General features: G+C 43.4%; 1 protein-coding gene across 1 annotated transcript; it reads right to left on the reverse strand.

Annotated features, from left to right (window-relative positions):
• Positions 1–971: 971 nt before the first annotated feature.
• ADAM28 (ADAM metallopeptidase domain 28) lies at positions 972–22,036 on the reverse strand. The gene is made up of 24 exons (XM_075444682.1): positions 21,985–22,036; positions 19,128–19,228; positions 18,403–18,479; positions 16,510–16,588; positions 14,683–14,759; positions 13,449–13,644; positions 12,925–12,987; positions 12,452–12,523; positions 11,750–11,919; positions 10,902–10,986; positions 9,585–9,715; positions 8,577–8,754; positions 7,955–8,044; positions 7,320–7,515; positions 6,552–6,654; positions 5,867–6,023; positions 5,111–5,191; positions 4,434–4,512; positions 3,416–3,506; positions 2,956–3,055; positions 2,610–2,675; positions 2,208–2,282; positions 1,136–1,198; positions 972–1,036 (listed from the first exon to the last, which is right to left on the reverse strand). Exons 1-24 carry the CDS (start codon positions 22,034–22,036, stop codon positions 1,004–1,006), a joined length of 2,415 nt encoding a protein of 804 aa, XP_075300797.1. The 3' UTR covers positions 972–1,003.
• Between the last annotated feature and the right edge of the window lie 2,250 nt (positions 22,037–24,286).

Genomic DNA, 24,286 nt, shown 5'->3' on the forward strand with positions numbered 1-24,286 from the left:
GGTTCTCATTAACAGCTTTACAATAACACACCCTGGTGCAAGGGCAATTAAACGAAAACACCAAGGTGTGTATACCCTGGAAGAGAGGAATATTCAGATGTTTCTGGAGCTGAGGGGCAAATGAAATAAACGATTAAGGATTTTGTTGACTGCGCTTTTCCAGTTTCTTCCGTCCAAGTGCAATGGTGGCAGCTGGAGCTCTTTTTCAACTGGCACAAGCCTGAGCTCTAGGAGCACTTGCAAGCAGCAAGTGGTTTGACTCTGGTGTGCTTTACGTTTGAGAGCATCTCCCATTCTAGCTGCTCAACAGAGGAACCTTGTCTAACAGGTAATTCAAGGGTTAACTTGAGAATCTGACCCAAAAGCATCTTTATAGAATCACTGCATTTCCAGTGTGTAATCTTACTATTCCTGGGCTAGTTCAGGCCTTGAGGACACAAACTTTTCTCCAAAGGGCAGGAAGGATTGTGCCTTTTCCAAAACTTGCAGCTTGCACATGGAGGAGGAGGAGGTCTGGTCTGTTGCTGCAGAGGGGGCTGGCACAGCTCCAGAAGTGTAGCAGTAAGTTGACAGTTTGCAAACCCCCCGTAGCCCTACTTTCCCAGATCTCCTCGGGTCCGTACCCAGAACGGCAGTGCAGGTGCAGGGCATCCCAGCGCAGCCACGTCTTGCAGTGGTGGCCTAGGAGTTAGGATGCGCTAAGCAGCTTTCATAACTTACTCCCAGTCTACACCTCAGTGCAAGTAGCGATTCTGCTTCGTTTCCTTTTGAACAGTAGATTGATGTCATGACCAAAGAGTTCCTCTCTGTCTGAAAACCAATCTTTTTCTTTCCAAGCAGCTGTCAGTCGGTGGTTCTTCTTTATTTATTTATTTATTTTTTTTTTTATTAAGAGAACAGGAAGACTTTTCTTGGTTGCCTTTGCCAAAAGTGGAGGAATCAAGGGACAAACAAATTGTCCCTGAAAATATCGGGTATCTCTGTCAGCGCTGCTTCAGAAGCTTCATACTCTGGGATTTGCTGGTGGTTTTAAAGCCTACGTGGAAAAAAAAAGAGTCAAATCACAGTGTGCCTGGTGCAGCTCCAACGAATTGCATCCCAAAGGCATTGCTGTTCGCATCTGAACTCGGGTTACCTTTGGTGGAGGTGGAGGTTTGCCTTTGGGAACTGGGGGATGAGCAGGTTTCCTCTCTGGTGCCTATAACAAAAATGTGGTTTAAATGTTGTTAGGCTTTCTAGTCTGAGCAGCTGCGGACCCTCCGCAGACCTCAGCTGCTGCCACTGTTATCTCTTGTATTTACTACAGCCTGTTGCTGGGGGAAAAGCTGGGAGTGAGTTAGATTGATCTGTCCACATACAAGAAAGCACAATAATACAACTACACAAGGGGTATAGATTTGCTGTCTCAGAAGACCACTGAGCTATTCTCAGTGCTTAAATTCATCTGTGTCGAGTATCCGTGCTCAAATAGATTGCTAAAGCTGATCGCATGCTCGAGGTGCCTGTTGAGGAAAGCATCTCAACAGACAGTGGGATTTAAATGTGTTTTTATAATCAAATTGATATGAAGAGGTCTATTTCTTTTGGTTTTGTTAGTCCTGATGATCACTCTTTATGCAGGAAATACCATGCAATTCTGTTGCGAGCGTGAGGGTGGTTTCTACACCTTTGTATCAGCTGGGCAGGGATCTCAAATGCTGAGATGGTAAATATTTGAGGGAGGCATTTTTGTTTAAGTAGGATGCTTTGGGTTCGTTAATGGTGAATATTCGTACTCTTCTGGATTCCGAATTTTTTTTTAAGAATTCAAAAAAAAAAAAAAGTTGCACATTGGAGATCCCCTCGCGGGTGGCATCTGTAGAGACTACCAGGTCTCCACAACACAGGGCCCATTGCAGATGTCTGCAGTAGCAAAATGCTCATCGCTTGCCCTGTGTTTACACCTGAAATCCCTGTTGGTTTGGACTCCATGTACTGTTGCAAAGAAGGTGTGCTGGCGATGGCTTACAGGCCTCCTTGGCACAGCTGAAGATTATCTTGTGCAGTTTAGGATTGCAAGGCAAAGAGGATGACTCCTAATCTAAAGAACACGTGGTCCGAATGTCTGATTTTTTTTTTTTTAATCGTAGTCAGAAACTGAAAACGCTAATTGGCATCTGATTTACAACTCGGATGAAAGATGTGAAAAGCTGCAGGGTTATACTTACAAAAATCTCTTTGTGAGAAGAGGCTGGTTTGGTAGAAGGCACAGGAGGTGGGGGACCCTTTGGCCTTATGGCAGGCTGTAAAAGAATGGAATATAAAACAGGCTGACCCTATACACCTACTGTGTGTGTATGGGTCTGCTTGTTTCTATGGGTACGTGCAGGCTTGCGCTCTGTATCGAAAGTGTATTAATAGGGGTTAAGGGACGCGTTCGTTTTGGCGGCGGGGATGCCTTCTGCTGTCTGGCCGTGAGAAAACATGCAGGGCCTTATCTGGAGCGTAGTGGTTTCCCCAGCCTTTGGGATCCGGTTGTCATTGCGGGATCTCCACCGCGGTGTGAACTGGGATGTGCTGCCTTCCCCAAAGCCAACAGGAAAGCAGAGAAGTTCTTTAGAAGTACTTACGCTCTGGAGCTGTGGTTTGTTCTCCTGCGGTGGAGGTACAGGAAGGAGAAGTTTCTTATCGTTCATCTGAAAACAGGGAACAGTTAAACTGGATGGAGCCCTTATCTCAGGTGTTACCTTTGCGTGCCCCTTTACTGCAGACAGATTACTCAGGGACTCAGTGCCATGTGCTTTCCCCACTCCCTCCCCATGCTGGGATCCGCAGCAGTGTCCTCTCAGCCCCAGACAAGCCGTTTGAAACCCTCACGGAAGTGTAGCATGCTTCGGCTGCTGGGTTTTGGTGTTTCCACCCCTCGGTTACAGTCCCAGGGAGACTATAGCTGACCCGGTGCCTCCCAGCTCTTACCTTCTGGCCAGGTACCGCCAGGACAGGGTGTTCTCTGTGCCTTTGTTCTTGATCCACAAAGACTTGGTTTGTGGCTCCAGATCCCCTTCTGGTCTGGCAGCTAAGCAAATATTACATATAATTGTAAATCTTACCCTGACTGAAGTATAAAACCTTGCTAAAGTTGAACGCCTGCTGTACTCCTATTGGTGTGTTATGTAGCCATGTCCTTTTTTCTTTCCTTCTCCCTTTTATTATTATTATTTAGGATAAATCTTGAGAGTTACAGTTTCAAGTCTTCAGTCCTCTCCCAACTACGGGATTTCTGAAACAGCTCAAGAAATGTCATGGACCAACTTCCTTGGTTTCCAGTGTCTAATTCCCTCCACCCCCTTTGAAAATTCCAGCTTAACACCTATCCAGAAGGTTCTTGGCTGTAAGTTTGTTTTTTTTTTTTCCTCAAAGGACGTAAGCGTTTTACCTCTTCTTGAATACTCGGAATCGGGTGAGTAACACTGCTGCAGCTGCTGTGACAGCGAGGACAACCAGCACACCAGCGACAATGGCGAAGCCTGTCAGGAAGAGAACACAAGCTTTATTTCTTAAAAGGCCAAATATTACTAAGCAATTTCCCATCATGACCATTGGCAAAGTAATTTTTTTTCACAGGGACTAGACCTTTTTTCTTCTCGCTATTGCTCAAGCTTATTGTTTCTTCTCCTGCCGCAAATGGTGATGGAAAGGAATGTATTCCTGCCATTTTTGCCCTATATGGACACTGTGGTTATTGCCTGAACCGTCCTTGGATAAAGCAAACCTTGCCCTTTCTATCCATCCTCAAAGCTCATTTCTTTGTCATTCCTCTCCTCTTTCTCAAAAGGTGTTACCCAAAACTGGGCACAGGCCTTTGGCGTTGTGAACAACTAAGGCTTCACAATCTTCCTTCTACAAAGCCATCAGAAAGTCTCGACTAACCCACAATGTTCAGAGCTGGCGGTGCTCTAGTGAGTGTGGAGAGAGGACAAAAGTATTTAATAACAAAGGCTTATAATTTTTTTCTCCCAAACACGTGGAAATTTGCACACAAAGTATTTCCACTCAGAGGTAGATCAGTTAAAGGCCAGCTCCCTGCAGATGATAGAGATGAACTTGCCTGCCCTCCCTCACAGCGAAATCTCTGGGAGCTTGCCTCCACTCAGATGTGACAGGGAGCTAATATGGTGCGCTTGTTATCACGGGATGGAGAAGGAAAAAGCCTGCTGCCTAAATAATCTCCTGGGTGTATCACTTCTGTCAGGTTCGAAAGAAAAATAGCTTGCTCTAGTCATTCATACAAGCTTCAACAACTTAAAGACAGGCAGAATTCAGAGCCCTAGGTATGCAACGTTTGTGGAGAAACAGGCTGGCACCGGTGCAACTGGGGCTGTTTCAGTGGAGTTAAAACAGCTCATTACAGCCAGCGGATGCTGGTACCCAGTGCGTGACCACACAGTGCTTACTGGTAACTGCTGACGAGCTGTCGCAGGTTGGCGGTGCCCATCCTTCTTCACACTGGCACTGCAGCTCGTGGTCACACACCTAGGGAAGCACAAAGCCGGGAATACCTTCAGGTTGGAAACAGGAGTGAAGATGATCTCAGAAAATTTCAGTGGCTCTGGATCAGAGTCCTGATAAGTTTATTGCAGTCAGGTCTGGAAACTGCCTCTCACTTCACTTGGACTAAAACTTAGCACAGAGTGGCAGTTTTGCACAGTAAAGGGCAGGTCTGTCTGCCTGCTGTCAAGTGCCTTTTGCAGGTGTTGCTGCTAGCGTACAAGGCACAAAACAGCAGAGCTGGTCTTTGCAGCTGTAGGTCTCTGAATGTTCAAATAAGATGAGCACAACTGTCTTCCCAAAAGAGAAGATGACCTGGAAGAGAATAGCTGTGGTACCGTGGCTCAGAGGCAGGGCCGGACACAGAATCTGTGTCCATCTCTTGTGGTCTCCTTAGCAAAAATATTGATGCTGCATCAGGCTAGATGTGCTTTCATAAAAATATAGGGAGCTTCTGACTCCACAATTTTTGCGAATTCCTATCCCAATGACTGAAATACTGTCGCCAATAAGGTCTGTAGCTGATAAGCATAATTTTCTTGCGCTTTTTTTAAGTTAGTAGCATCAAATGCTCATATCTTACAGCATGTCCAGGACACTTGGCAGAGCAGTTAGTTGATCTAAAGATATCTTCAGCATACACACATTCTCCATTGCTGCACACCTGGAACATACAGGGCAAATGTTAACAAAGTGATTTATAGCTTTCAGAACATGCAGAGCTTGCACATTATTGTGCAAAGTGCAACAAAGCGTAGAGGATGAGAGATAAAGAGTAAAAGGAGGCATAGAAACAGGTCTACAAATCACTTCAACCTACATTAGGAGTTTGATATGTGGATATGATTTGTCGTTTGACCTTTGGGTATTTTATAGCAAAGGAGAGTGACAAAGATGTACAGACATCACTGTTTTCCAGTCCTCTTCAATCCTTCATCCTCCCTTCCCACCGCCAAGTAGAAATACTTAGCCAAGCAGTTGGACACAGCGCTCAGAGATGCCTAGCATATCCATGATGGAAAGAATTAAAAATAGGAATATATGTATGGTCTTTCAACCCTTCATACACAGGTATGTTTCTGCCGGCGCCTATATTTGTGTCAGCGAAAGATAACGAGACAGCAGTCAAGCGTAAGGAAATCGGAACGCCGGCAGCTCCTGTTGGCTTTGCTACTGATCTGTGACAGGCGTAAGGCAGAAGGTGTGGCAAAGTAGATCAGTTTGGTGTCCACTTCAGTCTTCCCTGTTTCAAAATCTTTCTTGTCTGGTATAAGAGCAAATGATACAGACAAGACTGAAAGAGGGGAAAAACTAAGGAGAGAAGCTTTTCTCTACTAACCATCCCATTCCCGCACTTTGTTCCGTCGAGGATCATCCCTGGGTCTACTTCTCCACTTCTAGGAAAACTTGCTTTGCAGGCCTCAAAAGTCACCAGGCTCCCGTCCTGAGGCATCTCGTTCCCCCCAGTACAGAACAACTTCCCACACATTAAGTCTCTGGAAGGAGAAAAGGAGCTGCTACAACACCAGCACAGCAAAGCTGTCGGAGCTGGTCTCTCCTCCAGCTTCTGTTTGTCGGGTCCATACAGGAGCTCAAAAGACTTCGCTGCAGAAAGGAATTTTGGCTTGTGGTATCTTCAGGTCGGTTTGCAAGTTCTGAATTCCTTTTGAGCTTATTGGGGAGCCCACAGTAATTTGCAGAAATTAGAAGTTCCCTATCCAAAAATCCCTTCCCTGTGCTTACCTGCACATGCCTGCGCACACGCGCAGTCCTCCTTGCAAGCAGGCTGGCACGTACATCTGTGCACACTTGCTCTTTCTCAGACTGATCTCAACATTCAGAAACTAGTTTCCTTAGGACTGTCTTTACCACAACGTTCAAACTGAGTAAGAAGTGACAAAGGGACACGTGTGCACGTGTAGCACACGTGTAGCAAGTAGCACGCTCCTTGCTTCTGCCTCTTATTTTGCATAGGAATGGTGTCTCTTCCCCCATCCCAGCGAATTCTGTAACACAGTGCTTACTTTTTTTTACACGGGACGTGACTACCTTGTTCTTTTCTGCAGTATCCATAATATACCCCTTTCCCGTTCATCCGGTAACAGGAAGCTGCACCTTCAGTAGCCTCTGTGGAGGAGGAAAACACAGTGGGGTTGGTTTAGGTTCTCTGCCTGTGAAAACTAATAACATTCGATTTCCTCTACCTATTTAGGAAATGGCCTTTCCCGGTGAGGTTGCCCATGGACCTAAATGACTCTGGCACTTCATGCATCAGTTCTGCAATGCTATTTTGTATGCGCAGCAGAACCTACCCTGTCTGTTCTCTTTCTGTCCAGTACAAACCTAGGGACCTTGCCCAGGAGAAGGGACATAGAACTGGAGATGGTTTAGGACTGTGAGGAAGATAATCCAACACATATCTTCAGAAACATAAAGACATGCTAAATTTGGATATTATTTTGAAATACAGACATTTCCTCTTCCTATCAAGCAAAGAATGCTCACCCAGCTCCATTCTAATGCTGTCTTGAAAGCATTGTGCAAAAGAGGAATACACTTACCACTTCCCATTTCTTTAGAAATACATTGTGCTGTATGCTCTGAGCTTCAGCTCAAGTGATTACAATAGTTTACAGGGTAAACATAAAAATAATATTAATTATTAAGTGTATACTATAAACTAGAACTCATTTCTATAGCTGTTCTGTACCAAGCTAGCAGACAAAGCCTACCTGTCTCTCTCCCTCCTTTGACCTGGGCAACCTTGTTTTTCACTGCCAGCTGGTACTCACGTGGTCCGAACGCAGCTTTGCACTGGTTTTCTCGGGTGGGACAGTCTCCCATGTAGCAGTAGCCCTCGCCGTAGTTGCAGGGGTATCCGTTCACACGGAACCGATCCACTGGGCAGTTCGCAGACGAGCCGGTGCACATCTCGGCCAGGTCGCAGTCGTGCTTAACTGCTCGGCAAATAGCTCCCGATTTTTTATACTGCAGTGGGGGGAAAGGAACGGCACACTTAAACAGCACGGAAGAGCGGGGTGTTAAAAATCACACTCAACTAGAGGGCTAAAATCAGGGGATAAAAATCTTGTCCTCACTGTACTGGGTGCACGAGGGGCCAGATCTTTATCTAAATTAAAGTTGAGTATGTCAATTGAGAAGATTTTTGCCTGGTGGTGCCTCAGCTTTTCTTTCCATGAGAAAATGAATAATCCAAATGCTCATATCTCCGGGATGTTGAAAGATTGAGTGAACTGATGGTTGTGGTGGAGATTGGGAAGGATAAAGTGCGCTTGTCATTCATTACAGTGCTATGTCAGTAATTGCAAGTAAAGAGGATTGATTATTTTGAAAGGTGTATTACTGCTTTCTCACGGGCAATAAAAAATATACACTAGGAAATACGAGAGATGAAAAGGAGCCTTACTTGGCAGTTCTCACAGCACTCTCCGTGTGCGCAGGCGGACCCCGCTGTCAGTTTGCACGTCTTGGCGTCGCAGCAGTCGTTCGCGCACTCCTGCGAGAGAGCGGGCAGTCAGAGCTCTGGCGCGTTGCTGCGGGGCTCGGTCCCCTCGGCACTGCCCGCTCAGCGAGCTGTCCCGCGCCTGGCTACGAGGGAGGGCAGGATGCCTCGGACCCGAGCTTTGCTTTGCTGAAAACCGTTTTCACTAGCAGCCGTGCCAGCCACCGTGAGTGAGCACATAGAGAGTACAAAGGGTGTTGGAGTACGAAAGTGCTGATGGAAGCTGTGCAGGGAATTTGGTTATTTCTGCCGAGACAGTTTTGGCTGTATGGCTTTTCCCCTGTCTCAATTCCTCTGTCAACAAGGCATGACAAACCACACAGTCGTCTTTCCCACTGTTTGGCATGCACTGTGTAGGGGTGACCGCATTGCAGATCAGCACTTTGGTGACCGCAGCTTCTACAGAAATACTTCCGCTAGCTTTAAACCAGCTACCTTGGGAACTAACAGAAACCAGCTACTGCACGGCCCAAATAAACCTCTTTGCCTCTTCTAAGTATCATTTTATTCCTGGTTATGCAGATACCTCAGGAGTACCACAGTCGCATTCCTCCTCTTCCTCCACAAAGCCATTTCCACAGGATGGAGGTGCTACGATGCTGCTGATCTCTGGGATGTTGGTCAAGCATTTTGGCATGTCGCTCAACATGTATTTCTCGAAACTTTGGAGGCTGCAAGAGCTGAATGTCTTGGGGATGATGGAACTATATTGAGAAAGCAGGAGGATTTCCGTTAGGATTGGCATAGGAAGGGAGAACCAATACCCTCGACAAAAGAAGTTAAACAAGTGACCATCCCCCAAACTATTGGGTGGAACCATTTTTCCAAAATATATATATATTAATAAATACAATGGCACTCTCCTACTTATAGCAGGAAAAGAAAAAGTGGAAACAAACAGGTCAGAAATAGTTTCATGCGCTAAATGCCAACACTGCCTGTAATAAACTCCCATCCCACAGATTTAAGCCTGGTCTGCACAGCTGGTGCCTGGATGCTTCAGGCGTTGGGAGCTTTCCACTGGGCTGTCCAGTGGAGGCTCAGGGTGCGCAACCAGAGACAAAGACTGAACTAGATTCCTATCTACCAGGGGTTTCTTGAAGGTGCAAGCACGTTGTGTGGTTTTCACAGGAGCCCTCTTCAGGGTAAAGAACAAAAATACACATTAGGTAAATCTTGGGGAATCTCTGTCATCTGAGATGCCACAGCAGTTTTATGCTGCTGTCATTTCAAGGAAGAGATGATTTATGGGTTATTGTGAAATAATACCCAAAGCTGATGTTATTCAAAAGTGACTAAGGGTCTGGTTAGGTTTGGGTTCTTTATTTTTTGTGTGTGTGGGGTGTATGTCTGGGAATATCTTACAAGGGCCTGCAATTTCTTCATTTTTCTATTCTTTTTGTATAATTTTAATGGGGTAATCTCAGAGGACAAAAGTAACTACAGTTGCATTGTGGAAACTGGCAGCTGATCCAAAGCCCGTCCTTAACTGCCCTGTGCATGAGAGCCCTCGCCGTTTCGTCCAGGCTCCTACCTGACAGTATCTGTCATGATACAAACTTTAGCACTGCAGGTGCAGGCGTCGGTGTCGTGACTCATGCCAAGGTTGTGTCCCATCTCATGTGCCATGGTAGCTGCGACTGCAATTTCATTTCTGTTATGATCCTGTAGAGATAAGAGCAGGCTATTATTTCTGTGAGTGGTTTAGAACTAGTAGGAACATCAGAGACCACGTGGCTAAGAGAGAGGACAATTTTTCAAGTGAAATAAGGACCATTGTTCAATCCATGCATGCATCTCTCCCACAGTTCATGCAGGATTAGGTTACAATAGGAATGAGATGATACCACTAATGAACATAAGTAAATTGGTATAATTAGTTTTTAAATAAACATGAGGAAGTTAGGCTGCCAAGAAACGACTGAGTGTCATGGGGAACTGAACATCTGAAACTCTTAATCCTCTCTCTGGATAGCTGTCTCTGTGCTTAGGGTAATTACGTGGGTGCGATGTAATTATTACTCATTACAGCAAGGTAACTATTGCGTGCTGTGTGCAATAGGGAAGGGAAGGCAGATGCTGTGCTCCGTCTTTGCTCTTAGCTTGGTGTGTTGTGATGGATGGGAGGAAAGGAGAAGTCCTGCTCTTTGAGTGAAATCTGGCTGTGTGAAGCACGGGTGGTAGTGGAAACGCACAAAGCACGAGACGCAGTGGGCTGGTCGTACTCTTCCAGCACGGCACTGCAAACCATGCTGCTGCAAAATGCATCCCACCACCTTGAAAAGCATTCTGGTTTTACGTTCATCCTGGGATTTCCTAATGGTGGGGAAAAGCTGGAGTTTCATGCGGGTTATTCCTCTTACCAACAAGCCCGGCCTCTGAAGCTGGGTGCAGCAGCTGAGTTCCCGGTGCTGTTGGTAAAGTTTTGAATCTGTGTTCCTGTTTAGGCTGCAGTTTAAGTACAGTAGTTTAGGCAGCTGTAATTAAGTTGCTAAACTAATGATATGCGTTGTGATAGTCAGAACCAGTTCCCTGCTCAAAACAGGGAGCCTCAAGGTAGAGGCACAGAATCACTTATCTCTCTCCTTTGACTCTATTGGAGCCTGGTACTCCGAGTACAGGTGTCCCTGTTTGATGTTGGCATTTAGATAACATGAGTACCACGTTTTTAGCCTCTGCACTTCATTTAAAGTCTCTGTGAATTTCTATAGTTTAATAAAATACCGATATGAACCAGACAGAGACCTAGAAGTGTTGTATACCAAGTAATTTTCATAAGTGTTCTTTACTGGTTGAGTAAAAAACATAGAAAAGCCTTTAAAAAAGTAAAATAAACAAAAGTAAATCAGACCTGAATAATACCTGCAGAATATATATCACTGCATATGGATTTTAGAAAGGCTAATCCAATCGTTGTCCCCTCAAAGTCATAGCCTCTGGAAGGAAGAAGAAAGGCAGAGTGAAATGCAGTGAAGAGGCCAGGAAGCAGATCTGAAGCCAAGACTGTGTTATTAACCAGGCTCAAGGCGTTAGGAATATATTCATTGTCAGCTTTGGTTTGTATCCCTGATTTAATACAATATTTGAGGACATGCTAAGATCACCGCAAATCAGAAAACAATTGAATACACTTTTCATTTTAAATTTTTACTTAAATTACACTGTAGTTCATCAGACTTAGAGCATCTGTTTGAATGTAAAAGCGCTTGATGAAGTGCTTTAAATGTAGCAAAGTGCTTGGATGAATCAGGGCCATTGAACCTGAGCCAGGATAGTGAAGTGAGTGCTGGTTTAGTTTGGCAAAGCGCGCTTCACTGCCATTAAACTTCAGGTCGTGGCTCCTTAGGACGGCAGACTACGCTGCAGTCTTCAGGACACTCCACTGTTCTGTGACCAGAGCATTGAAAAGCAGAGACTGGGATGTAGCAAAAAATCCGTATTGCCTGTTTTTGCAGGGATTTAGATAGAAAGATGAGATACTATGTCCTAGCAGGTGATGGTGCTCCACGAATAAAATAAAAGCAAGGAAAGAGAGCCTGCATCTATCTTTTTGTCTTAGAATTAGTGCAGTTCAGTGTTGGAAAACACAAAATCTGGTTCAGTAGAGAGAGCATCTCTGATGGCTTGGTGACCAATTTTTAGAGAATATATTTCTTTAACGTACTTGGAAATGCAAATGGGAAGCAGACTGATACGCACGTGATTAGCTGAGCGTTGTCGTTTCTTTTCCTTGTTAGTAGATCTGATAGACGCCACTTGGAGAAACTGTCCAGAGTGAATCCTGCAGCACGGCTCAGCAGGCATTTATCACCATCTGTCCAGACTTCCAGGCCAATTAAAGCCACGTAGATATTTATGGCCTTATAAACCTGCAGCAGAGAAGCAGTGTTGCTGTAAAAATGAAGTGACGAAGACTTCTGAAACAAATCCTTATCCCGGGAGTTTGTTCACTTTTGCCACTTGCAGTGTAGTCCACTCCAGACCCTGATTTCAGCTTTTCTGCACTTTGAAGTTGCAGTGAAAAACCAAATAAAACATAAGATCGTATTCCCCTCCTCCCATTTAAACCTTTAAAATACTTGTAAATTCCAGCCATATTTTTGAAGAAATTTGACTTGCAAAGGGAATCAAGAATCAATTCATTCTTTTCAAAGGATTTAGATCATTCACTTTAACAAGTGTTAAGAAAATAAGGTATAAATCTTTCTTGATAGAAATCTCATATTGGAAGGCATAGAACGGGATAATCTGGACAGATGTATCAAATCTGTTTCATAAATGACAATGAAGTTTAGTTTTCATTCTTTCCTACATGTAATAATGAAAATTCATGCTGCTTGCAAATGAAAACAGTGACAAATCACGGCTATTTCCATTGCACGTTGCTGTCTTTATCCTTACCGTATTGATGTAATTGACTATTCCAAATATCCTTTGTCTTACAGTTGTAACATCTTCTTCATACTTCTTGTACTAAAAAGGTAAATATAGCATGTCAGGAAAAGGAGATGAAAAAAGTGGTTTACCACAAAAGAAATATCCCCCAGAAAAGCACATTGCGAACCACACCCTGGTCTAATTCTTATTATCTTTTCCATGTACTATTTTATCAGAGAATGTATTTCAAGGTCAGGCCCTTTCAAAACGTGTATCGATGTGTAGGGTGCAGAAGAGGACAGGTGCTGCGCTGTATTTTCTGAATTCTTGTCACCTCCAGGTGGGATTATCAAAAGAATCGATATTAGGAAATCCTCTTGCTAGCCCAAGTCAGTGGTAAGACGTAGTGGAGCGCTGCGATCGCAGTAGGAGGCCGGGGATATTTGTAAAGCTCACCTGTAGCTGGCAAAGTGAGAAAACATCTTTCCAGTACTCACCAGAGTATTGTCTGCAACGATGTAAACTTCCAGATACTTTTTTGCTTTCAGGTATGCTTTCATCTAAAGAAAAGATACATTTACATCACTTCTGAGCCCTGTTTCAGTCTCAGCCTTTGCAATTTCAAAGCCATTTGTTAGTTACCAGGGTGTTTCTTTAGCCAAGTTGTTTAGAATGGGACTGCCTTGTTTTAAAACGATGAAAGGTAGGCTAGATATGAAAATGATTATTCAGATTATGAAAGCTAGGCTAGGTGTTAAGAAGTATGGGATGCTTAAAGATGCACACAGGCACCTATTGGTACATGCAGGAGGGCTTAACTCAGGTGGTGACTCTGAAATTTCAGCTCTGTGAGATATTGTGCTGGTTCTGTAAGATCTAATTATGCTTCCCTGTTTGTGATCGCTTCTTTCCTGGAGGTGTCACCAGACAAAGTGGGACTGGTGCTACTCAGGGTTCTCCTACGGCCACAGGTTCTTTTCTGACATGTAGTTAGTGGGCGGCTGTTTAAGCGTGCACTTACTTCTGGATTGTTGCTGGATTTGAAGATGTCGTTGATGGGGTCCACTGAATCCGCTTCCCAGGTGTTGTTGATTAGGCCACAGGTTTTTATGGACTTTTGCTCGAGTTTCTCATACTTATAGACAGCATGTTCGTCTCTGTCTGAGGTTCCCAAGGGTTCAATGAGGTACTTCTGACCACGGGTCTCAAAATACCCACTAAGAAAATGAGTTAGACGGGGATCTTTTGAATCCGCAGGACTGAGTCAAGATAACAGCATTCTCTCGAGCAGCATTCAGCCCAAGCATACAGCCCATTGCACACGCTGATGCAATGGAATAGTTTGGCAGCAAGCGTACGACAGTTTAAAAGCAGAAATCAAAGCTGCTGGGTCAATTGGAAGATCTGGCTGGTCAGCGAAGTCTCTGGGTGGGAGAATGTCAGTGTGAAAGAAACTGGTTTAGGAATGACTTAGATTTAAATTTCGGGGTATTTTTGCTAACAGAAGTGACTGAAAAGTGAATTTCAGTTCAGTGTGGAATTCAAAGATGTTTGCGTCTTTAATTGAGATGAAAAGCTGAAATATTGAAAGGAATGAAGAGTTTTGAATAATTTTGAGCAGCAAATGTCAAAAGAAGTGCTCTGTGTTAACATGCAAACTCAGAAGATATGCAAGAAGAGTTCACAAAGAAAGTCTGGGTTTTGGCCCAATGCCACTATCCATTGGGAAAATGTTCTGCTGCAGCTTCTCAGACTCCACAGCCATCCTCTGGCCTTTTTGTTTTATAGCGCTGTCTTCAGTGATTAGAAATGAGCAGGTTCTTTTAATTGAGCTTTTCATACAAATTCTTGAACTTCCTGACCCTCTAACGGCTGTAGCACTGAAAATAGTGCAGCTTTCTCTCGAAGTGTCAGCGGAGCTTCCTACAGCTTAGAAGCAGCGACCCATAATGTTTGCTGTAAGCACCACCAGATGCTATGATTTATGACAGGATCTAATATGGAATTAGTCATGTAAATTTATTGATATAGGTGTTTCTTCAGCTTCCAATTTATGAACTCCAAAAGGGAAGTAGAAAGGTAACTTTCTTCTCCCTTCTGTCCCTTATATTCTGTAAACTAGTTTCCTTGTAAGCATGAATGAAAGATTACACCGTTTATGTACATCCTGGCTCTTCTTATATTGGAAAATTTATCCTCACAGAGTGCGTGTATTCTGCCATTGGTACCCTTTGGGAACCAAGCCTCCCTCTTACCTTAGACCTTTGCAAGCACTGATGCTCGCTCTGGAATCAGCATCATTCTGAATGTAACCTTCATAATAACAGTGATCCTGTTCAGAAAGAAAAAATACATTGTCAAATTGGGCCATGTCTCAGTGACTGCAATGAACTGGTCTAGATCCAGTGATTTCAGAAGGCAAACTACACTAGCTACAGCTACAACAAACTCCACTGTCTGAGGAAATCTCCTGTTAGAGGAGATTCTTAAAATGCAAAAAGCTGGTGACCGTATCCATGTTCGCTATGGTAGTGTTGTTATCCTTCAGCACAGAGTGACAAACCCAATCATGGTGGGCTCTGCTCAGTACAGACCAGTACATGAAAATAAGAATATGCATATTCACTGCTCAAATTTAAACGTATACTTGATGTGCTTTGCTGAATTAAGGTCCATACCGAATGGTTTTATTGTGGCCAGATTTCAAGGAAACACCCTTTAAAGCTAACCCAACAATTACATGCATTAACTTCAATGAGATTAAAATGCATGCATTATATTAAAACATATGATTAGGGGAAAAATTTTCATGACTTAATTGACTTAAGGATCTAAGGTCTAATGAACACTTCTGTGTTCAAAGAGACTTCAAAGTCACTGAGGTACTGTGGAAAATTTTACCAGTAGCATTTTCCTTAGCAGATTTCTTCAGAGAGACCTGTAACACAGTGGGCAAACCTGCACGCGTTGCGCCTTTTGTTTTCTCAGAGATGTTTGGTTTCGCTTTACCATATATTTGCCATCCTTCCATCACAAGGTGCCAGCTTTCTTACAGTGAATAAGGCACCAACAAAGTGAATATTACTAGAGAAAGAAGTGGAGCAATACTCTCCCTCTTCTGAGGATACAAGAGCAGCAACTCCATAGATCGCAGTAAAGTATCCGCAGCGTAGGAATTCCTTGCTCAGCAAGCAGCACAGGTAGGCCTGTTTGAGGTCACCTTTACCAGGGATAGGTGCTGTTTGCTTTTCACAGGATCCGCTAACAGAGTGAAAGTAATTGGAGCAATCAGAAATGGCATCTCTTTCCACAAAAAATGTCCAACCCAGAATTCTTTATGCTCATTTACTTCACTCAAGATCCTCCTGTTCCTGCTAATCACTCCATGACAAAGAATATTAGGCTTTGTATTCCAAATTAGATGCGTTAAAACACATAACATGACATTGGACAAAAACCTTCAGGTGAGAGCTTTGTTGAGGATAAGACCCATTTGTGCGCAGTTAATTAAAAAAATAACTTCTGCAGTGACTTGCTTTGTGTCTGGATGTGAATAACTGATTTGTCATGGCTCTGAGAAACCACCCGGGGCAACCTGCAGTGCGTTTGCTGTGAGCGTGGGTGGTAACGTGAGCCAGCGAGGAAATGTCTTTATCAGAATCTATGATCTCACGGAGATTAGGGTGTAAAAGCGAGTCCCGGAGTGGTGCAGAGTGAGCAAAGTCAGGAGGGCAAAGTCAGGAGGTAGGAGGCAGTGAAATGGCCCTGGCTCCACTCCCTTTCCTGCCAAAACAGAGAAATTCAGCTCAGGTAATGAGTTCATCAGCCACTAAGCAGATAAGTGGTTGTCTTTTTGAAAGAAAGCTGGCTGATTCTCAACAGGGGTAAGTCAGTGCAGCTCTGCCAAAATCACGAGTCACATCGTCCCTGTCCCTTGAGAGGCATCCTAAATTACAGTGCATAGAACCTTGATTTAAAATCTTTTTTTTCCATCTGGTATGTTATTATTTCATGGACCCGTGAATCTCATACAGACTTCCTCAAGGCTGTAAGTAGGAGGGAGGGAAGACTTTTTTTATTACCTTGATCTGAGGACTTGTTGTTATTCGTCGACCGTCACCAGAATACACTGTTTCAGTATAATCTCTGGCTAACAGATGCCTGCAAAGAGTCAAGTGCAGTTATTATTCAAAATATATTGTAGTCATCTAAAAATGAGGCAATTGCATAACACGCAAAGTATGTAGGGAGTTCGAATGATTACTCAGGTTATTATTAGTATCGAAAAACTAGGGAAGCAAAGCTGCTGGGTGGGGAATTCTGCATTTTCGCAATCCTTACTCAAACAAAACATCCTTACTCAATTTCCAAAATAAGAAAGCAATTAAAGTCTACTTATTTCTTTGCTATAAACTAGTCTCCTAGCAGATCTGAAAGTAAATGTATAATTACATATGTAGTATTGATCCTTTGCTGGCCTCCAGTTTGTGTAGACGCTTCCACCACCCCACAGTGTCTGCGAACTGGTGCCACTCTGGTCTCTTCCCAGTCCACATGTGCCCGTGCATACACGCGTGTGCACCTGTGCACACACTCAGAGATTCTCTGCAGAGAGCACGCTAACACACATATGTCCAATTCTTTTGCTCATAGCTTTTTTAGAACTTAGTTCTCATCTTTGTAATCGTTCTGTCTGAACTTGGTTTTTTCTTTTCTGCCTACATAAATCTCTATTTTTGCACACGTGCGTGCTCCTGAGCCTTCACAGGAGGGCATCGTGACTATGCGATAAATTCCTATATTCCTGCCACCACTGGGAAAGGTGCCTTTGGGCTTCTTGTTAGCACAGACACTTGCGATTTGCTGCGGAAGGCCAGATCCTGCAAGGTTCTCCGCACTCGGGCTCCTACGCAGCAGAGCACTAAGCAGATGCTTAACTTTGAGCCAGGGCTGTCATCTTCTTAAAGCCAGCAGCAAAGCAAGTCTGCACTCACTGCTGTTGGCGCAAGTACCCCAAACAGTCACAATCCCATGCCTTTTTAAATAAAGAGTGGGATTTAGTAAGTATGATTTCCCTTCCCCACAAATATTTAGATTAGATTAAAACAGGGGCAAAAAGTTAATTATAGTCTCTATTTGACATGAACTGATTGTAGTACTATTGTATTTACACAGCCATTACAAAAGTACCTATTAAAGCAGACTTGTTTGATCCCATGTTAAATACTATGGTGGAGCCAGCAAGCAGAAAATCACAAATGAACTTTTATTTTATGTTGCCCTGTACAGTTTTGGACTTTTCTTTGTGTGCTTTGCTCTGTGACAAGGCTGCTGCTTCTCTATGCCCTCTGCGCTGCCTGTGGAAGTGCTGTTAATCTCTTCAGCCAAGGAGGTGAGCCCTCCTTGCCTGGGATTTCCGTAAAGCATTTTGTCATCACCTGTATATATTAGACTACTCAAAGTCCAACAGCAGTAGTGTTACGGTAGGGAGTGCTGGGAGCCAAATTATGAAGGATTATTGCATTTCTTATGACTATTTTCCATTTTTGAAAAGCATACAGAGCCAAGACAGATAGCCTCACTTCATGGATATTTCACTTGTTCTTCTCTGTAGTTTCTACTGGCGTAGAACAGGTAAATAGAACCCATAGACTATCCACGGACACAGAAATATTGTGAAATAGTACAAAACCGTTAAACGTGCAGTGGATTTAGCCATTTGGGGAATAGAGTAAGTGGTATAGGCAAGGCATTGCACCGTGGTAGTGTCATAAGCCTGCGTGGTTCTTTCACATTACCGAGCAGCGACATGATGCTTTCTCTCTCCTCTGCTTTCGTCCGAGTTGAAAGGTTGTGTTTACCAAAACACCTCTGTCTTACAGGAGCCTAAGCCCTGTTTCTTTGTATCCTGAATGCCCTACAGAGCCATTTACAGTGAGGAATAATGCTCAAGCAAGAAGCTGAACTGAACGTACTTATTTTTTTGTAGGTGCAGTATGACTTCCTCTCCGTTGGCTTTGATTCCGTACTCCACCGTGTCATCGTATTTTGTCTGTAAACAGATTTAAGTGTTAGAATGCGGACTGCTACAATTTCTGCCCTCACTGTGAGCTGGCTGTTCCTGAGTTGCCAGCTGCATTCTTTTCTTTCTCTTCTCACCAAGAATAAGTATTCTGGCAGCTACAGAATAAGCAGGAGGTCACTCTGTTTTGGAATTTTTAATTAGAAGAACAAATTTAACTTTACTTTGTATTTATTTTGTATTTCTACAATCATAAGCACATACCCTGCATATTCAGGAAAGTGCTGAAGCAAATGCCTAAATTAAAACATTTTCCTAACTCTCTTGAAGTATGTAAGAGCATGCTTAGTTTTAAGCATTTGATTTAATATACTTTGAATTAAAATGTCTATAGGTTATTCTAAATCTGAGTAGTATCAAACCCTGCATCTCTCCAGAGACACAAGCAGAGAAGACCCACTGATGGCATCCAGGTCCTTCACTGCACGCTGAGCCCAGCTCACAGCCCGTCTTCACCAGATGTGGGATCACTCTGACAGGTTTTCTCTTTTGTTTCATTTTGCAAGATTAAGTGTCTGGCTCCAAATTCTCTTAGCCTTGAACACCAAGCGTACTCTGCCTCAGAAAACCTTCCCCATCTCCCAGGACAAAAAGAAAAAAAGTTATCACTTTTAATACCTCTGTGTTTCTTTCTACATCTCTTTTATGGACTGTGTGCAATTTCTGTGGATAAACTATTTCATACTGCTCAACTCCAGGTAATTTCTTGCTCGTGCTCCCTACGGAGAAACAGATATATATTTATGAAAACACAGTATTAACTTATTAAACACCGTATTTCATGTCTGTCAAGACTGATTCTCTTGGGCTGTGTCGTCATTCATCTGTTGCACCACTCGTTTCTCATGTGTTCTCCGCAGTGGCTCTGGCGTGGGCTCGTCTGGTCTAAGCACTCACCCCCATAACGTGACCTAACCCGAGGCTTGTTACAGTCTGGATTTCAGAGGAGTTGACATACCTGGCGATTTCCAGGTGTCAAAATATTTTGTGCAATTCGCTTTGGATTTCTTTCCCCAGCACCAACTGGCAGTTTCGAGTACCAGCATGCCAGAGCAGCTCTGCAAGGTGCAACCTTTGCCTTCCCATTTTGCAGACAACGTGAATCCAGTTACATGGCTCTGTGCAGTCAGTGATCTCCAGACTTTACCACGTGATGAAGTGCAAGTTAAGGCTGCCTCTAGATAAGCAAATAAGCTCCTACAGTTCAGCACAAGTCTGGACCGAGCCTAGATATCTCCTTTTGAAAGCTTTTCAGCTGGTCTTCTCGCATAAACGCTTGTGACAGCACTTCAGCAGATACGCTCTCACCTGTGGAGTCAGGCTGGGGCTGGCTGCATGCGGTGACAGCAGCAGGGCTGGGGAAGGCATTGGAACCAGGCCAGGTAAAAGAATAGGAGGTAGGCAGTGAAGTAGGAAAATCCTGATGGAGGTAAGGAATCCAGGTGATTCCTTCATCCGCATAAATCCTTTTTCCTGGTCTTACTTGTGTGGTGTGTCGCGTGTCTGCAGTGGCTATAAAGAACTTTTTGAGGAAACACAGTGCTGATGAAGAGTGTTTCTTTTTGCTTTCTGTTTCTGAGCCGGAGTGAATCTTGACAAGAGCTAATCTGTGGCATGACTCGCAGGGGTGGTCAGCACACGTTGCACCACTTGCAGATATCAGCTGGTGGACAGCATTGGGGAAAACAGGGTGGCACGAGGGATGTGTTAGCTCCCCACAAGGCAAGCACAGGTTTTATATGTCTCCAAAGCTCTTTAATCTCCTACAAAAGGTCAGTTCACCTGAATGGGCAAATTCTTGAGGACTCAGCACAAGAGCCTGTATTTTGAAAAAAAAGAAACCAACCCACAAACAACAAAGGGAGAGCGCAACTCCCATTTTAATTGCCTGCCTCAAGGCCTGATTTTCACAGGAGTGGGACGTCCCATTACTGTAATTTTCTGTATCTGGAACAACAGAGCACAGCCTCGTGCAAATTGTTCCAGTAAAATAAACAGATTAATTCTTGCTAACAGGTTTATTTGATTAAACCCTTTTCAAGAATAATTGCAGAATAAACTTGGTTGTATCTTGATAAAGGTGAGTGCTGTAGAGAAAGGCAAGATGGTGTAATGGCAATAAGTGCTAAGAAGTTACCTTTCACCACCTGAGCTGTTACACAGTGCACAATAACTACCCATGCACGTGCTGTTAGTAAATACCAAGTACAAGCTTGTTACTGTAATTTAAATGCTGTTTTGTCTTTTATTTTAAGCAACTAATTATGTTTACTTGTAAAAAATCTTTTGCCTTGTAGACTTAGTCTTTCCATGAGCTTCAAGTACGTTCTTGCGTAATGATCACAGCAAGATTTTAGGCCTCTCAAGACAGAATTTTATGCTTCTGTTTTATCTATCCATTCCCTGTTGCAGACTCTTTTCACAAGGCCAGCTGTAGCCCAGATGGTTCACGTTTAGGCTAGATTTAAATGAAGACTCAGCACTAAACTCGTCCTTTTCCTGCAGTGTGATACAAACAGCATTTCGAGGAAAACGGGTTAGTTTTGTTCTGGAACAAATGATTTCTTGGAGGTAGTTGTTTTTTTTTTAAATCAGCTCAGCATATTGTCTTTGTCTGGCTTCAGGCATTGCCTTGAGTCAGTAGCTTTAAGGAGGAAAGAAATTCCTCCTTAACAGCTAGAATAATGCTAACAAGGAACCAATAATTATGTACCTTTCCAACAGCCTAAATCAAGACGGAAAATCATTAGTGAGGATTTCATTGACAATGAAGGTTTGGTTTTGTCAAGCAACAAAATATAGAATACTTTAAGCATTAGTATTGTACACGTTTTCAGATATTCTGTTCAAAAAATGAAATCATAAAGATATCTGCCTGAATACAAATTACGTGTCTAATTACGTATATAAAACCTGTGCATGCTTGTGCATGCCAAGCTCTGAAAAAAATCTGTTCCCTGTTGACATGAATTATAAGAAAAAAATGCATGTGGAAAAAAAAAAGTGTGGTCTGTTAAGTCATGTGAATACTGCTAATCTGGAGTGTCACACAGGCAAGGGTGCTAACTATTTTAATTCAGGTAGTGTCATTAGCTGAATTCAAAGAAAAGTCTTTTCTTCTAAGGCCAAAATGCTGTCAGTGTAAGAAGCAGTCCCAATCGGATAAATTGTCTGCTCACTTGCAGGGGAACTGCTTTCTTAACTGGCTCACAGAACTAACCGGTTCTGGGTCTGTAGGCAATCTATGGCCAGTTTTCACACAAGTAATTCTCTACCTAGAGAATTTTAGATAATTGCTTTGAACAGCAAGCGAAAGAAACAAACCTCTTTAACTTCAGCAAAAACATTTCTTTCCAATGGCTTCAATTGACTGTTCTTCAGTACTATCTACATGTTAATGATTAAAAATTCATAAAAGCTGTACAAGGTTATCCATAGCAACCACTGATAAAGGATTAAACAAAAGGCGACATACCTTGTTGGAGAAAACGTAGCAAAATGACCAAAATGAGAAGTGCGTGAGTCATCTCAGTTGCCCTTGTCTGGCAGTGGTCCCCGTAGTCTGGGCAAGCTGGGTTCCCAGGCTGCCTCTGGTTTGAGCAGCCCTCTCCTGGGCAGTGAATGAGAGCGAGGGAGCTGCTCAGCTTTATTCTTCTTCCTATATGAGGAAGTGTTTACTAAAGGTGTTGCACAATTTTCAAGTCACAGTGTGTTACAGCAAGCGGAAGTTCCTGCTGGTTAGTTAATGTCACACGAATTGTGATATATTGATTACTCCTTTGGAATGAGGTCCCAAAAACTGTTCATCAGGAAAAAGAAAAGAAAGGAGGAGGGAGATCGGAGTGGTCCTGCTGTTGTCTTTCTCTAGTGTGGCTGGTCAAATAGAAACCATAGAACCAGTGGGCACCACTGGCGGCTCAAGGAATGGAGAAGTATTGAAGAGGTTTAGGGTAACACAGGTACGCAGAGCTGGGGTTCAGCGTGTGTTTCAGTTCTTGCTGATTACCGTGTGGTCTGTACGGGAGGGAAGGGTGTAGAGCACCAGTAAAGGCACATGGAATTCTGCATCTGTGAATCATATCTGCGGTATAAACACGGAGTAGATCCTTCTCTGCCCCTTCCAGCTGTATTAGTAATGTTTGCTTTTGAAGTTCATGTCATACTGTCTGGATAAAAGGGGATGCAGACAAGTGAGCAATCATGGTGATATCAGTCAAATAATATTCTAAAAATCTGTCTTATCACATTGACTTAGCCAGTTGTAATAAAGTAGTGCTATGTGCTTCTCAGGGTCACAGCTATCAATACCGAGCTGCTTTACAGAAGTTTAACTTTTCATAGGTTAGAATAGTTACTACAGAGTACACAGAACTAGAATGGATCGTGCTGTATACTGCAGTTTATGAATAAAAATTTATATTAGCAATACACATTACACAGTAATATATATTATTTTATTACATTCTTTTATAAATAAAGATATGTAAATCTTCAGGAGAATTTTTACTGCCATAAATAACAAAATTGCACACTTCCAATGTAACTGTTATTGGATAACTATTTCTGTCTCAGGTATATGTTGAAAAGTGGTCTGATTTTTTTAATGTTGAAATCTGAAATTGTAAATACAAACTTTCCTCTTAGGTTTTACTAAATCTCCAGATATTCTGGGACAGATTGGGAGCTACCAACAAGTGAGCTCTGAGCTTTCTTTAAGGATATAACGGTAGTAATTACTAACAATTTATCTGCAATGCTGATTGCAATAATCAACTTCAGGGTAGAACTTGTTATTTAATAGTAAAACCTGACTGTAAGATAAGAGCCTGATTATTCCTGTGTCTTCGTTTTGTTTAGCCATTTACAGTGAGGCAAAGTGATTTTAAAAAGGATGCAGAACGTTGCTGAACAGGAGGAGGACATCTTCCTGTCCCTTAGCATTGCTTTGCAGTGGCGTAGGTGACGGGGGCTGAGGGCAGAATACCCTCCCATCACCCCAGGTGCCAGTACTGTGCCCCAGTGATGTTGCTTTGGCTTCTGTTGCTCTGAGGGATGCTGGGCTGGATGCACCTACAAGCCCATTGTACAGCTTTTCTTGCCGTTTAGCTCTTGGGTCTTCCTTCAGCAGATGTGTTTTACGGATCATTTATTCTGGTCTGCTGCAGGGTATGCTCTGCTTTGGCAGTAGCACGACATTTCTACTGGGGACACGGCAGCGTAAAATACTCCTTCACAAGAGTAAGCATAGACCCCACATATTGTCTGGCCTCCCAGCCTGCTCTGAGATGTGCTAGTGCAAACACCTCGTTCTTCATGAGTGAAGTTGGGTTTGAACAGTCTCTGCAAGCGTTTGAGAGCCCGTGGAGCAGGAAGAGGGCCTGAGAGAGGCAAAGGGCATCTGTCAGCCAGAGTCCTGATAACTGCCATCAAACCTCTTCTCCGCTGTGTGACTGAAACCCAGGAGTTCTGGTGAGCCTGCAGCAACGTTATGATAACTCAGGTCAATGTTAATCTCCCATCTGCTATTATAATCACACTAATTTTAGCTAGCACTGTGCTCTGACAAAAGACATCTTTCTAGATGGACCTTCTACCTCCTCCCAGCGCCGTGGGAGCTGAGCCTTCCCAGGACAGAGCTGCAGCCTGGCACTCCCAGGACAGGAATGCTTTTTGCTAGGGACTTCTGGGGGACACTGTAGCTTGGCGACAGAGCAAGCCTCCTTGCTGTAAGTGAAGTCACACAGCACAGCGAACCGTGTCGCCAGCCTGGATTATGA

The sequence above is a fragment of the Opisthocomus hoazin genome, chromosome 28 (assembly GCF_030867145.1).
Source record: "Opisthocomus hoazin isolate bOpiHoa1 chromosome 28, bOpiHoa1.hap1, whole genome shotgun sequence".
Lineage (NCBI taxonomy): Eukaryota > Metazoa > Chordata > Aves > Opisthocomiformes > Opisthocomidae > Opisthocomus > Opisthocomus hoazin.

Bases quoted from the DNA above. Each gene is read 5' to 3' on its own strand.
- ADAM28 (XM_075444682.1), bottom strand. From the start codon at position 22,036: ATGACTCACGCACTTCTCATTTTGGTCATTTTGCTACGTTTTCTCCAA. The intron at 2,676-2,955 runs GTAAGAGCTGGG...CCCTGTTTTCAG, and splicing joins TGGCGGTACCTGGCCAGAAG to ATGAACGATAAGAAACTTCT. The intron at 1,199-2,207 runs GTAAGTATAACC...TTTTTGTTATAG, and splicing joins CTTCTCACAAAGAGATTTTT to GCACCAGAGAGGAAACCTGC.